This window comes from Tympanuchus pallidicinctus, unplaced genomic scaffold, assembly GCF_026119805.1.
Source record: "Tympanuchus pallidicinctus isolate F22 unplaced genomic scaffold, pur_lepc_1.0 scaffold30, whole genome shotgun sequence".
Lineage (NCBI taxonomy): Eukaryota > Metazoa > Chordata > Aves > Galliformes > Phasianidae > Tympanuchus > Tympanuchus pallidicinctus.
Window position 1 is genome coordinate 729,422 of NW_026294748.1, and position 15,393 is coordinate 744,814.

Below are 15,393 nucleotides of genomic sequence, written 5' to 3' on the forward strand. Positions count from 1 at the left end.
TGGGATGCTGGCACTTCTTGTTCCTCCTTGCCACTCAGCAGTGTGTGATCACAGGAGGAGCTGTGCTAAAGGGTCACTCCTCTGTGCAGAGTTGCAGTGAGCAAAACTGGAATCGTTCTGTGCTGTTTGTTGGATTGGGGAGCTGAATTTCGGAGCTCTTCTGTTGGATGTTGATGCTTTGCAAGTCCTTCTTGCGTCCCCTTCCTTGGAGCTCAGGGCTTTCTGAGCAGTGGGTCCCAGCGGGCTCCACAGGGTGGAGGTCTGTGGGCAGAATTAACCCTTCTCTCTTCTTTCCTCTCCTTAGGTGTGACAGGGAATCAAACGAATCAGCTGCACTTAAACTCCGTGGGGCCTGGATCCTCCCAGAGTCCCATGGGAATCAACCTGCCTGGTCAGCAGCCTCTTTCCCACGAACCACCCCCTACTTCTATGATGTCCTCCCCAAACCCGCTAGGCTCCAACATTCCTATGCACCCGAGTGCGCCGGGGCCGGGGGTGCCCCCCCAGAACCCCATGATGCTGCCCCCAGGGCCCCAGGACTCGCTGAACCAGCAGTGCGGCCCCGTGCCCAACAGTTCACAGATGATTCCTTCCAACCAGCTCGTGTTCCCCCGCATGCAGCAGCCCCACAACGCCATGCAGTCTCCTGCAGGAAGCATGCCCATGGCTCCTGGTGGGGCAGGTGGCCCTGGCATGCAGCAGCATTTCCCACCCGGAATGTCACTGCCACCCGAGGACCTTCCTACCCAGCAGCCCGGCCAGATGCCTCCTCAGCAGCACATGATGGGCAAGAACATCCCTCCTCGGATCGGCGAGCCCTACCCAGCCGTGCTCCCCGGGGTGGCATCGGTACTGAACGATCCTGAGCTCAGTGAGGTCATCCGGCCCACGCCCACAGGCATCCCCGAGTTTGACCTCTCCAGGATCATCCCGTCGGAGAAGCCAAGCAGCACCTTGCAGTATTTCCCCAAGAGTGACAGCCAAGCACCCAAATCGCAGCCTTCCAACCTCCACCTCATGAACCTGCAGAACATGATGGCTGATCAGCCCCCCGTGAGGCCAGGTATGAATGCCCCCAGCCTTCCGGGGCAGCAGGGCGTGCAGAGGGGACTCGGCATGCCCATGTGCCATCCTGGACAAGTGCCCATGCTGGGCAGGACAGGCATACCGCCCCAGCAAGGCATGATGGGCAACAGCATGCATCAGGGCATGATGTCTCCGCAGCAGAGCCTGATGGCCCAGCAGAATTTCATGCTGATGCAGGCCAAGCAGAGGAGCATGTCTGTGTCGGGGGAGATGTATGCCCAGACAGGACACATCATGTCACCTCAGGGCTCTCTCATGGGACCCCCACCGCAGCAGAACCTAATGGTCACGCACCAGATGAGGCAGAGGAGCGTCTCCCTGGACAGCCAAATGAGTTACATCCCCGGGCCGGGGAACATGGCTAACCTGCCTTTCTAAAGCATGGGCCTGATTGTACAGATGTTTTTAAACCTTTCGTTGGGGGCGGGTTGGGGGCCGACGCCAGAGGAGGACACCAAGTGGGATGCTTTTCATATCGGATTTGCCTCTATACAGAAAACCAGATGTGCAGTAAACTTGATGTGAATTGGGTTTGGTTTTGTTTTGTTTTTTTTTGTTGTTCTTTTTTCCTTTCTTTTTTGGGGGGGAAGGAAAGGGTGGAGGGACTGGGAGTGGGGCTGTTAATTTTGAACCCTGTGTGGTGACCGGGGACTTCCAGACCCTGTGGCAGTTTATTATTTTCCTCCTTCAAATGTTTTTCTTTCCTCGTTTTTGTTTAGTTCTTTGTTTGTTTGTTTTGTCATTTTGTTTCCTTCTCTCTCCCTTTTTTTCCTTTTAAGCAACCAAACTGTGTAAGAGGGTTTTGGGAACTAGCTGTAAATAGGTCGCTGAGAAAGGCAAAACTTGTGCTGGTTTTTAATTGTTCTGTATTTCTGTGTTTTAATAGAAGCCTCAAAACATGTTTAAGAAAAAAAAAGAAAAAAAAAAAAGAAAAAAAATGCTAAAGGCAACAGTGTACAAGGATTGAAAGCTTTCCTTGGTGGGCCAGGAGGATCCTCCAGGGTGTGCAGGGCGTTGGGAGATCCCATCGTAGAGCGACTCTTGGTGTTGCAGTGGTTTGCTCGTGCAGGGTGTTCAGCTCCATGCAGATCTCAGGCCCCTGTGGAGGCTGAGCTGGGCACAAGAACACAGCTGGTGGCTGAGGACCGTTGGGCAGGTCAGAGCTGTGGCCCCGGCCACTGGAACAGTGCTCACTTGGCTGCAGCTCCTTAGGATGCAGCTGTCACTGCTGCTTTGGCTGTGAAAGGGAGGATGCCAGCCAGCTGACACAGGCAGCAATGATCCAGGCTCTGTTGGTAATCACATGCTGGGCCTGAAGGTCTCCGTCAGCTGTGTTGTCTCTGGGCCTTCCCCTTCCCTTCATGCAGGGCGGTGTGTAGGGATGGAGAGACTCTGAGCTGAGCTGGAACTTTCATTCTTGTGCTTCCAGGAGGGGCTAGCTGGGAACCCTGCTCTTTTGCAGCCTTTTTACACCAGTCCTTTGCCACCCATCACCCTCCATGACCATGCCACATCCCCTCTCCCTCTGCTGTCAGTTGGTCTCCCAGGTCTTCCTTCCTCACACTGCCCTCCTCCAGGCTTTCACAGGGGTCTCCTGCTCCTCCTTGCCCTGAGCTCTCTGCAGCAGCCCTGTCCTACTGCACTGGGAGGCACTGCTGTTGAAGATCACAGAACGGCTCAGGTTGGAGGGGAGCTCAAAGCCATGGGCAGGGCTGCCCCCCAGCAGCTCAGCCTGCCCAGGGCGCCTGCAGGGTGCTGTCCCTGTGTGCAATGCTGCACTTCTGAATCAGAGCTGTGTTGTGCGATGCCAGCTGCGTGCCACGAGCCGTCCACAGGCTGCCCTAAGTTTCTGACAGAAGAGGCTGAGGTTCTTATTCCCAGGCTCTGGTGGAAGCTGTTTGAACAACTCAGGCTTTTCTGGATGTGCTTCACCCTTCCCATCCTCCATTTTGTAAGGTCTTCCTGCACGCAGCACTGGTGTTCTTTCCTGTGTTTGTTCTCTGACGGGGCTGTAGGATTAAGCACGTGCCCTTCTGCACTCGTAGGGTCTCTGGATCTCTGTAGGACCCCATTCCAGCATGGTGTACCCCATGGGTATCCCACTGTGAACTCAGGGCATTTGATTGCCACATGAACACCAGTTGGAGGATTATCTCTGCAAAGCCAGGCTTTGCTTACTACCTCTCTTGTAGCAGCGCTCACTTTTCCCTGTTAGATACCACAGAAGAAAAGGGAGATTGTCAAGTAGGGAGGGAATGGCAGAACTTTGTGTCATCTTGCAAGCTGCTAGAAAAAGCCGTTGGGTGCTGAAATGTCAACCTGTGGCTGTGTCGATGTGTGTGGATCAGATCTGTAACGAGATGTAGCCACATAATTTAATCTAATGAGGAATACCTTGAGCCAATGGGATATTTTGTAGAGAGCAGTACGAGGGGGGAAGTGCAGCTCTGGATTTCAGAAAGGACTTCACTCTGCTCTCGTGCTCTGTGCTATTTGCAATCTGACTGAGCATCATTTTAAAGGAACAAAGTGCTCACCCCTGCCTTGGCATTTAGAGCAGAGAGGAATAGGGCTAACTTAACCTAAGTCAGCATGCTTTGGACCTGATGTTGTAGCTGTTTGAGTTCTCCATCCTTTCAGAGTGTGCATTTCAGCGTTTCACGTGGGAGGATGTAGCTTGAATGTATGCAGCTTTTTCTCAACTTGAGTGGCCTGAATGGCTGTGGCTTCTCTTGGCTGCACCTCGGGATGTTGGCTGCCAGTATTTGCTTGTAGACATCCAAACACCACTGCCAGCCCCCTGCCCTGCTCATCACCCACCAGCTAGCCTCAGTTAATTTTAAGCCATACTCTGTTCTGTACAAGGAAAGTTTTTGTTGGTCTGTTCTGTTGGCCCCATTGAGATCTCTGCCCGCCGGTACGTTCCCTGCAAACCCTGGGCAGCCTGACAGCAGGAGGGAGACCTGTCCTCCAGTGATAACTAAGAAGTAAAGCCTTTCAACTCAGCAGGCCTGTATACAAAAGGGAAATCCTGGCATTCTTTCAGAGCTGCGGACTTGCAGAGCAGCAGTCAGGGCTCTTCTGCAAAATCGTGCTGCCCTACAGCCAGCCAGCCCTACCCTGACTGCTGTGATGGGTGAACTGTGGGGAGAGGAGGTGCTGTGGAGCACCTCTGCCTGGACGTTGCTCCCAGCCGTGCCCGAGAGCAGCACTGACCCTGTCAGGCCGGGGCAGATTGCCTTCAGCTGGTTGCCCGCTGCTGTGAGCTGTGTCTGTTCTCATGTCTCGTAGTTTATTGCTCAGCATCTCAGCTTGAGTTCTGTGTACTGACTCCACCTAATCACAGCAAAAGGTTTGCCCATGTTTTAACCATGACGTTGCAATGTTTTTTCAGCTCCAAAAAGTAATCATTGGGAAACAGCATTTTTCAGTCCAATAATCAAGCACCTGGAATTAGCTTTCACATTGAGGTAATGGTGACTGACCTGTTCTCTATCATCCCATGGAGAAACTTCCCCAGTCATTTTGTACCATTATATAAATATATATATAAATATAAATATATAAATACAATATGTGAAGACATCTTATTGGTTTTTATTTGAAACAATTTTTAGGCTTGTTTTTGGGTATCTGTGCTGCCTGTAATGTATTGACCTGTTTTATAGGTGCCTTTTTATTAAAAAGACAAATTTCAAAACCTGACCTCTTGCCTCTCGTCCGTGGTCTGTGTGATGTCCTGCAGGGTTGTTCACCGCAGCTGGAGCTTCCTTGCTGGGAAGTTGTGCTCTCAGCAGTCAGCAGGAGGTGCTTCCCATAGTCTGCATGGCCCGACCGCGCAGCTCCTGTGGTTCCTTGTCCTAAGGAGGATTTTGCTGCCTCAGTCGGGGCTGTGCTGTTCTGTCCCATCCTCTGCTGTACCACCAGTGGGTGTTCAACCTTTTGGCTTCCCTGGGCTGCATGTCCATAAGTCACTCTGAAAGTAATGCCTCCTATATATTTCCATGTAAACTGCAGTTGATACAGTAACACTGCTTGATAGAGCAAATTCTCAGCTACAACGTGCTATTTTTTCAACACAGTCCCTTCTATGAGCTATGCATTCTGCTTGGTCTCCAGAAACATGCACCAAGCGTCACTGGGTGCCGTTTTTTCCGCATGGAGGAATTCAATTCCACACCTTTGCTTCATCCTCACTTCCATGTCAGACATCATTGTGTCAGACTGCCCCTCTGCTGCCTTCTGTCACTCGGCAGCAACATGCAATGGATCTTGGTGGGAAGGTTCCACCTCTACTGCTGCACCACCAGCATCCAGCTCTGCTGTGGTGGGCTGACATCATAAAACAGGAGGCATTACTTTCAGAGCAGCCCTCAGAATATAGGATGTAGTCAATGTATGTAAGTAACAAAACTTATTTTAATCTTTAATGTTTTTATTAAAATGGTAAAAAGGGCAACAAAGCCATCAGACTAGCGGGCTATGTGACCTTGTTGTGAAGCTAAGGCACCACTGTGGTTTGGGGCAGCGGTCTCACAGTGTTGGTCAGAGATTTTCAATGCAATATTTCTCTTCTTTCTGTGCCTCATCTCTGAACGTGGCTGCACACAAACGTCTGTGCTGCCAAAGCCCCACGGCCTGGTCTCAGCCCACGGGGCGGTGTGGGGCAGAGCTGCCACCACGATGTGGGGCTGTGTGTCAGACATGGCTGCTCTCGCCTCTGTGGCTTGAAGCAGCTCTTCTTCAACTGCTGTCAGTGAGAAACAGCCTCATTTTCCTCTGTTCCCTGCTGCTGCGGATCCCGTCCAGCGCTGTTTGAGCACACCTGCTCCCAGCCACCCCTCCTGGGCAGCGGTGGGTGACGGCGTGGGGCCCAGCTGCGAGCACAGGGGCATCATTGTGAGGATGCAGGTCCTCTTCTTGATAAGGAAAATGAAACCCTGCGTGAGTCACAGCGAGCTGCACGAGGGCGGGTGGGGAGCCCCAGCTCTGCAGCACTCCCAGGCACGCGTTCATTCATGCATTCACTGGCTTTGTGCACGCTCTGCTGCCTGTCACGGCCCCACGGCCGCTGTGTGGGGCAGGGTGCTCTGCTAAAACTCCCCAGTGACGTCCCCTGGGCATCACGGGGAATAGGAAGCAGCGTGCTGCTGTAGGAGATGCTCTGCAGGGCTGGGCCGGGCCCTGGGGGATTGTTCATTCTGTGAATGCCTTACATTTCAGGAGTTTCCTTGTCAGGACAGAATCTGTAAGCAGCTCATTCAGACCTCTGCCTCAGCTGGGATAGTCTGACCTGACCCACTCTGTGATGCCTGCTGTCTGCAGGGTGACAAGATATGGTGAGGATATGGTGATTTAGACACAAAAATGCCTCCTGCAGTGGCAACACTGATATTGTGCCAACTAAGCATAAGCAGTGAGGTGAGCAGAACAGCAGATTGTAATGTGTTGCAGTGGTTGGGGTCATTCTCGTATGACAGTGTGTGTGTGACTGTCATTAAGTGGAGGCCAAAGCAATGCTTGGCTAATGAGAAAAATGTAAGGAAGCAACCCTGTGTACCTGCTGATACGTTTCTCTGACAAGACTTAGTAGGAAGCAGCAAGCTGCACAAGTCTGTTGGGGCTGCCCTGCGTGCCAGCTTGCAGTGCCATCATTAATGATGGTACAAAGCTGCCACTCTTGTTTTGGATCAGTTGCTGATGTTGCTGGATGCCCATGGTGCAGGGATTTTCTATGTGAACCTGGATATTGGATGCACCCCATGCCCAAAGGCCCTGTGTGTGCAGGTGGAGCAAGGATATCTCAAAGCACGGTTCTAAGCAAAATGCAGCACTGCCTCTCAGCCCACTGAAAACAAACAGAACTGATACAAATTAGGTCGTCTCCTATGTTTTGCCATACTGTGGGGCAGAATGCACAAAGCAATGTACAAGGAGCTGCAAAAGGAAAAAGGGGAAAAAAAAAAAGGTTACACCTTCAGCCTCACAAAGATGTGTGGTTCATTTTCTCCGTGCTCAGTCACAAGACTGAACCATCTGTTCAGACAGTCATCTTTAAAAGACAGCTTTTGCATACTCAGGCATTTGCTTCAGCAAGTCGCTCGCTGTCGCTGTGAACAAATCAAGTGAACAGGGAAGGATGTGGCTGATGTCAGGAGAGGAATTTGCAGCAGTCAAACTCGAGTCCAAGGCCTCCTGGGGTGAGCTGTGCTGTGACTGGATGGCAGGACGTCATGCAGCAGGAGGAGCAATATTCCATCCACAGATTGTGTGGCCTTTGTCACTGGGATGAGCTCTGGGTACCCTGATGGTCTTACCCGCATCTCTTGCTCTAGCTACCATAGCAATTGTCCCCCACTGCTTCCTTTGGGCATGTCTTCAGTGACGTGAGCAGGTGAGATGGGAACCTGCTTTGTCCTCTCCTCAGCCCTCACTCACTGATGCAGCTCCACTTCCACTTGGCTGTGCGTTTTTCCTGCCCTCCCCCCCCTGCCCCGTGACTCAGTCTTGCATCTGGCTCTGTGCACAGGACTCCTGCAGTCAGTTTGGTGATGGAGATGTGGCAACAACAGGCTCAACCAGCTTTCGTTCCTCCATCCCTGCCAGAGTGACAATCGGACAGTCGGCATTTGCCAACAGCTGCCAGACAGATTTTGGTACATATGTAACCAGAAGGAACCACAGAAGCGATGCAGTGGGATTTGGGTGTTAGGTGGCTATCAGACCTCGTTTTCCCAAGGAATGAAGAGAGTGGTGGGGACACTTGTAAAAGTTAGGACTGGGACACAGCACGTACGCGACTGGGCAGGCCATTTCGGTCCTGCAGCAACCTTTCTGAGTTAGAAAGTGGAGATGGAGGTGGTGTTGTCAGACTCGATTCCGCAGCCCTTCCTTGTCACCTCTAGGATCTCTTGTAGGGTCTCCTGGCTCATGCAGCCCAGCTCGTGCAGGATACGGAAGAAGTCATTACGGAACTTGACTCCTATAAAGGCATAAATGATGGGGTTGAGGCAGCAGTGCGTGAAGCCGATGGCCTCCGTCACCATGATGGCGGTGTCCAGCTGATCCTCCAGCAGGCAGTTCTTGGTGAAGGCTTCTAGCTTGGTAAGGGTGTTCAGAAAGATGACGATGTGGTACGGGCTCCAGCAGAGCAGGAACACACCGGTGACCAGGATGGCTACACGGACAGCTTTCTGCCTTTGCAGGCGCTGGGAATGACACAGAGTGCGGACGATGGCCATGTAGCAGTAACACATGACCAGCAGGGGCATGAAGAAACCCACGCTGTGGTACAGGAAGCGAGTTGCCAGCCACACGTTGTTGCCATGAATCCCAGCCTCCGGAAAATAGCAAATGCTGCGGTTGCTCTCATCTGTCCAGACTTCCATGAAGATGAGATCGGGTAAGGTCAGGAGCAGGGAGGAGAGCCAGATGGCCGTGCAGGTGAGGTGGATGGAGCGAGCTCTGCGCTTGCGGTAGGTGTGGATTGCGTACACGATGGCCAAGTAGCGGTCCACCGCAATGCAGCCCAGCAGCATGCTACTGCAGTAGAAATTGATCTTGTGGACCGCACTGAGGATCTTGCAGAGGAAAGTCCCAAATACCCACCCAGCCAGGCTTTCAACCACGCTGAAGGGGAAGGTGAGCAGCAGTGCCAGGTTGGCCAGGGTGAGGTGGAAGAGGAAGTTTTCCGTGGTTGTTCGAGAGCGTTTGAACCTCTCTAAAATGACAAGGACCAGGGCATTGCCCACAGTTCCCAACACGAACATAAGCAGATAGGCGAGCGGTATGAAGACCTTCCTGAAGGGGTCTCTCTGGTTGCCAACCACAGATGAGGCCGGATTGAAGCAAAAGTAGCCTTCCAAAGAAGGAGTGCTGTTCTCAGCCTCGTAGTAACCGCTCAGCTCCACCTGGCTCTGCAGAACAGAGAGTCTGGTTACAGGAGGGCAGTTTCTGAACACAAGAACCCCATCACCGAAATCTCCCCCTGTGAGGGGCTGCACACTCCCTAATTGCCAGCTAGCACACTTGGGGATACTCTGGCTTCCAGCAGAACCACTTTCAATTCTGTTTTTTGCTGAGCTATTTGCTGGAGGCGTTTGATTTTTTACAACACACAGAACTCTTCTCTGACTTTTTTCCCACCTATCTGTAGCACAGCCTGTCCTGCCTGCTGACAGGTACAAAACGACTGGAGGAGTGAATGCATCAGAGGAACTGGGATGCCACAGCTACGAGCATGATTCTGGGAAGGGAAATCTGTCTGCTTGCTGGTGAACTCCGTGGTTCTGAATTAATTGCAGTCAAAGCCAGAAACGGAATCTGAAAACACCACTCAGACCTTGGGCTGACAGCCGGTAAGGAAAGCGTGGCAGAGCTGCTGCAGATGGTGGGCATGCTCTGTCCTCAGGCACTTGGCAGAAACTTGCTGCTAACAAAAGCAAAGGGCTCAGATGTACACTCAGCACGGGAGGCTTGTGGCAAGCTCAGCCATCACTGACAAAACGGGAAGAGCTTCACAATAGTTGTTTTGCACTCCCCCACCCACAGCCTCTCTGGAGACCAGCCCTGAGACTTCGGCATCAACCACAGAGGAAGTCTTTGCTTGCTGCTTTCATACCTTTCACTGCCAGCTGTGGCTGTTTGCACCTGCTGCGCCTTCACTCGGCAGCCAAAGTTCCCATCTAAAAATACCAGCCCTGCTTTAGACAGCTTTAGAGCTAATTTGGGGGAATTTTTTGCCCTTTCCTCCTCTCCCTGCATGTGCTAAGTCAAGTGACTGCAAGTAACCTCAAGTCCTGCACTGTACCTCGTTAGAAAGGGTGATTGCGTTTATTCTCAGTTAAAAGCCTTCCCCGTGTGATGTGCTGGATGCCTCTGCAAGCAACCTTCTCAGGTAAGGAGCTGATGTGGCAGTGCTCATCTCAAACTGCTGCACTGCTGAAACCACATGTGTGACTTCAAGGGGAGCCTGGGGGTGTTGGAGAAGGCGAAGTCTACAGAGCATTACTGAATGTGTGCAAAAGGCTTGGGTGATCTTCAGGTAGTGAAAGGTAGCAGGGTAAGCAATTCCTTGGGGAAAATGTCAAATCATAGGATGGTTTGAGTTGGAAGAGACTCTCAAAGGCCGCCTGGTGCCGCTCCCTGCAGTGCACAGGGACACCCAGAGCTCCAGCAGTGCTCACAGCCCCGTCCAGCCTTGGCTGTCTGCTGGCACGGGGCATCTGCCACCTCACTGAGCAATTTGACACAATGACCAAACTGGGCTGCTCAGGACTTGGAGTGATTATGCTGGAGAATCCCAAGGGGAACAAGTTAGACTAGGTATAGCTTAACTGGAGAGAGGTTGAACAACTCCAGTTTCAAAGGGAAAAATGAAACGATGGGTGGATGGGTGTGCTGGCCAGAATGCTGGAGCTGCAGGTGAGAGATGCGTGTGTTGTTAAAAGGTTTTGGCTGCAGAATGGTTTCCAGCGTCACCCTACAGTCAGAGCTGGAGATGCAGAGGCCATTATCAGCCACCATCTGATTGCAGATAAGATGGCAGGTAGGGCTCTTACTGTAAGCCACTCGCTGCGGGCAGAGGAAGTGTGAGCAGAACTGTATCTGAGGCATCCTCTCATGTGCATCTCCGAGCAATGAGTGTGGGTGGGAGCAAGCAGAGATGAGTTGAAGATGAACATGAAAGGATGAAACGTGTGCATCCAGGCTCAGATTGGAAGGGCAGATGACCAGAGCTGCAGGAGATGCACCGAATGCAACAAGCCAAACCTTGTGCTGTGATTGCTCCCTTAAGACTGGAAGCATGTGGCCACCTGACCTGGAAATAGTCCACACGTGGCCACCTTCACAAAGGTAGTAACAGGCAGAGCAATTTGTGTGTGTGCTCTGCTGGGGAAACACAAAAGTGAAGTGGGGCCTTTTCCTGAAACTAAGCAGTACAATGCATGCGTGCATTTGTGCAATGGGAGGCACGATCCTGTCACGTTCAGGGATCCCCTCTATCCCACACTGCAGAGTCACGCAGGCCTCCTCTGCACGTCAGCTGCTTTTCTCAGTTTTGCACAACTGCCAGCAGTCAAAACATTTGCCTGTAGAAGAGCAGCAGCAGTCTGTGTGCTATTAGGGATTTTCCAAGTGACTCATTCCCTTCTAGCCCATCCAGGGCCAGGAGAAGCATCTCGCATTCCCAAAGCCTTGTAACAGAAATTGCCCGCATTGGTGTGCAGTTCTGCAAGCTATTGACAGCAATCCTGTTCCTCAGCTCTCTAGGGGCTGAAGGAGAGAAACACATACATAAGAGCATCATGCCATGCTGATGCCTGTTTGTCTCTTGAGCCACGTTGGCTCTGTGATAAGAATTGGCCTTCAGTACCAGGGAAGACCACACGGAGATCTCAGTTGTCCTTCTGCAGGGTTTTTCTCTGTGTAGCCTGCAGCTAGGGAAGGTTAAGCAGGCAAAGTTTTCTTGCTATGGAGAATTGGGGTCATAACTTTGCAAAGCTTGGTCAGGGCTCCAGCTGCACTTGCTGGGCAATACTGAGATAAATGCCCACTCAGTGCAAACATTCCAATTGTTTTCAGCCTGCATTTGTCCTGTTGGTCAGCTGGTCCTCTCCTGTTAGTGCAGGTTTGTGTGATTGCTTTGTTAGAACAGCACTGAGGCCTTTGCAGATCTCTCTGGACACGCTGTGGATGCAATCACTGCATGTGGCAATGTGTGGCACCCCCAAAACACACGTGGCACTGCTCTGTGTGACCTATGGTCACAGGGAGGAACAAACCCTGTTTGCCATGGATTTTTTATGCTGGATAAATTAGAACAAATAAAAAGGATAGGGGAGGCCCCTTCCCACTTAGTTCTTCTCTTTTTTCCCCGTTGTATATGAAAGAGACAGAAAAATAGGTAAAAATTAAATCTGGCATTTCTCTCCGAGACAGAAAATAAACAAAAACTGAGGTCTGCCTCAAAGAGCCACGATATGAAAATAGAGATTCTGAGTTGCAACGTTATAGAATCTGGCTAATGATAGCACTGCTGTGGACTTCCCCTGAGGCAGCACAATGCCCTCTAAAAGGTACAGCTGCTGTCTTTGACCTGCAACCTTAGCGCCGAGAACTACGGGGCAGAACATGCTGTCATCAGTCTCAGAAGAAGTGTCTGCAATTTATCTTCCTCGTTTTCTAATTCCCTTCTCGTAAGTTAAGTATTTCCCTCCCAGTGAAGCCTCGGGCAGCCTGCTCACAGAAGGCAGGCTTTATCCTTACGCTGTGTCCATGCCAACAGCTGTGCTGACAGCAGAGATGAGTTTCCCTATGGGAGCCCAGCTGGGAAGCATTTGGACCAACAGGCAGCACGGAGCAGAAGATGGCATCGGCCAGGCTGTCCTGGGGAGGATCCGGCCATTCCCACAGGAGTTGGGGATTTGGGGGTTTCAGCACAGGAACATTTTGCACCCCCTGACTGTCAGGGGTTGCATTGCATTAGCGCTCCACAAACACAACAGTGTCATTTTTAAGTTCCTCCATCCTTCAAGTCCAGAATTAAGGGATATAAAATCTAAATGCATGGACGTAAGTAATTGCTCAGATCATCTTGCTCCTAACAGAAGCCATGAGAAGACGGTGACATTGCAACCAGGTCCTTCAGCCCACCCGCAGCTCTGCCAGCTCTACCCCCTTGTTCTCTCCAACAAGCCAAGCCAGGCCAAACTCACCAAGTCGTAGGTCTCTGATGAGTAGCTGACAGGCCCCATGGTGTCAGGATCTGCCTCTCCTCCAGCAGGTCAGAAAAGTTCTTCTTTTTCGGGGTGGAGTTAGTCATTTAAGTGAGCAGGGAGGGACCCAGCAAGTAACAATACAGTATTTGCAAGGCAAATGAGCTCCAAGTGAAGGGTGACCTATATGTTGTAGAGATTGGCCTCTCGCTTTATCACTTTTTCTTAAGTGTTTTGATTTTCACAGTGAAGCTTGAAAACTCCACATTCCTTTGGCCTGTAACGAGAAGATCCATGAGGTCCATAATTCCATCCTGCAAACCTCCAGTGCTCTTGGCTGCTGCTGTCCTAGTCCAGGGCTACCTGAAAGCTCTGTGCCCCACCGAAATCTCACCAGGTCTGGATGCCCTCTGGAGGTTTGTAACACTTTGCAGACACCATTAATTACATCTGCATCACCTTTATCCTCTGCTGGGGTCTTCCTGGCCTCAGCCTCAGGGACCTACAGCCGTTCTCCATCTCCTCCTGCCGCTTCACCCCTTGTTGCACTCATACTGCAGTGCAGACCTTGCTGATGGAAAGCGCTGCCTCAGTGGCTGCACTGCAGTTCTGGGGAAGGGCAGAGGCTTCTAACGAATTGAGAAGTTAACTGAAAGATTCTAATCCGAGGAAGGCAGGCACAAGCGTGCTGGAGCCTCTGTTTGAGCAAGAAGCCTGGCAGGAGTCACACCGGTGAGGAAGGTGACATTACTCTGGCAGTCACTATTGGATTTTGTCTCTTCGTGGTTCTTAGCAGGAGGCATCTCCCAGGCTGTGAGTCCAGCCCTTAGAAGTGGGCTGGGGATGAACAGGTTTCAGGGAACGCACTCTGAGGTCACAGGCAACAATTTCCCTTGCAAGTACATACTGCACTGTGTGATTGCTACCACAGATGAAGCACTGGATCCGTGCGATGCTGTGCTGTTAAATGTAGGAAAAGTGACAGAGAGGAAAACGTGGACGAAAAATAAGTAGAGATAAAATGCAGTTAAATTAAAAACAATGCCATTTTACAGGATACTAGCAGGTAAGCGACCCATAATTGAATAAAACCATAATTAAATTCAACAATAAAATTTGAGGACTGTTTTGGAGCCTGTGCATAGCAGCTCCTGGCTGAACTCTGACATTCTGCTGCAGATAAATACTCCAGCTGGAGAAGTGATTGTACATTATGACAAACAAAAAAGGTTAACTTGTATAAGGTTTCCTGATAGTAGGAAATGAGCTGTACAAAAAGATGACAAAATGCCCTCCTTGAGGATGATCTACTCTGTAACTACCAAGCATTTCAACTGACCGGTTTGACACTATACTGACTTTCTGAGCCAAATCTGTTCTGACTCCTGGATCTTCTCTCTGATGTTTTCAGTCATCTCATTTGTTGTTACCATCACGAATAAAGCTGTGCAAACCCAGTCAGATTTACCCATCTGTTAACTACTGCTGTCATTTGCTTTTTTAAGGTTGGTGCACCAACCTATTTCCTGCATCTCTCTCTGCAAAGCACAATGCCTAGCTCTGCTGAGAGCTGAGGAAAAGCACCCAGGCAGCACAGATGTAGCAGAGACCTCTCCAGCAGTGATTGCTGTGCCCAGCAGCCAGCCAGCAGCATGGCATAGGTGAGATGTTCCCCTGGCAAAGGAAGGCACAAAGTCTATCTTCAGTTTCCTGCTTCTCTCGTCATGCACAGAAGGGAAGCTTAAAAAGTAGGACATCATGTGGGAGTGAGGATGAGAAAGGATTTGGGGAGCCTTCTGCACTGGAATGATGACTGACATGGCAAGGGGTCTGCAGCAGAGTGAGTGAATAACTTAATAATGAGGCTTGTTTATGGTGAGAATACAAAATAACTACATGAGAAGGGTTCTAGGCAAGACAGAGATGATTGTGCTGTCTGTGGCAGAAAATGTATAATTGCTTTCAAATTAAATGGAATAACTGAAAAAAAAAATATTAAGATTCTCTGCTTCTATCCTCAGTGCATTGTTGGAGGTTGGACTCCATTTGGAATCACTCGGCCCCATCCAGACTTTGCGAAGAAAAACATCCCCAGAAAAAGTGAATTCATTCTCATCTATTCTGGAAAGCAGAACAGCAGCATACGCTGCATACACGTTGGTTTTGAGGGTAGAGATAAAACAATGATCTAAAACTGGTGGATGTGAGGAACAAGGAGAAAAATAAACACCATGAGAGAAAAGTGGATTTCCTTTTTATGGGGAAAAAAAGAGGAAAAAAAAAGTAAAAAAAAAAAAAAAAAAAAAAAGGAAAAAAGGAAAAGCAAAAAAAAAAAAAGAAATGAGAAAAAAGAAAAAAAGGGGGAAAAAAAGGGAAAAGGAAAAAAGGGGAAGAAAAGGAAAAAAGGGGGAAAAAAGTGGGAGGAAAGGAGGGGAGAAAAAAAAAAAAAAAAAAAGGAAGAGAAAAATAGGAAAAAAAGAGGAAAAAAAACGTGGGTGGGAAGAGCCAGCGCTACAGCTCCTCCAGCGCCACTTCGCTGCGCAACCCGCCCTTTCCCCCGGAAGTTCCACCCAGCAGGCGGACCGGAAGT

General features: G+C 50.5%; 2 protein-coding genes and 1 long non-coding RNA gene across 3 annotated transcripts in view; 2 read left to right on the top strand and 1 right to left on the bottom strand.

The window, feature by feature from the left end:
* The window catches only part of BCL9L (BCL9 like), a 42,124-nt gene extending 37,333 nt beyond the window's left edge, over window positions 1-4,791 (top strand). The window contains exon 8 of the mRNA XM_052697349.1: window positions 305-4,791. Coding sequence (XP_052553309.1) covers window positions 305-1,464 — 1,160 coding nt within the window. The 3' untranslated portion in view covers window positions 1,465-4,791. The remainder of the gene's footprint in view (window positions 1-304) is intronic.
* A 2,169-nt stretch (window positions 4,792-6,960) lies between these two features.
* CXCR5 (C-X-C motif chemokine receptor 5) lies at window positions 6,961-12,905 on the bottom strand. The gene is made up of 2 exons (XM_052697370.1): window positions 12,804-12,905; window positions 6,961-9,002 (listed from the first exon to the last, which is right to left on the bottom strand). Exons 1-2 carry the CDS (start codon window positions 12,840-12,842, stop codon window positions 7,926-7,928), a joined length of 1,116 nt encoding a protein of 371 aa, XP_052553330.1. The 5' UTR covers window positions 12,843-12,905; the 3' UTR covers window positions 6,961-7,925.
* A 200-nt stretch (window positions 12,906-13,105) lies between these two features.
* On the top strand, window positions 13,106-15,045 carry LOC128087626 (uncharacterized). Its single transcript, XR_008209911.1, has 2 exons — window positions 13,106-13,219; window positions 14,309-15,045. It is a non-coding gene; the product is annotated as an uncharacterized LOC128087626 (long non-coding RNA).
* Window positions 15,046-15,393: the final 348 nt, after the last annotated feature.

Bases quoted from the DNA above. Each gene is read 5' to 3' on its own strand.
- CXCR5 (XM_052697370.1), bottom strand. From the start codon at position 12,842: ATGGGGCCTGTCAGCTACTCATCAGAGACCTACGACTTG. The intron at 9,003-12,803 runs GTGAGTTTGGCC...TCTGTTCTGCAG, and splicing joins CATCAGAGACCTACGACTTG to AGCCAGGTGGAGCTGAGCGG.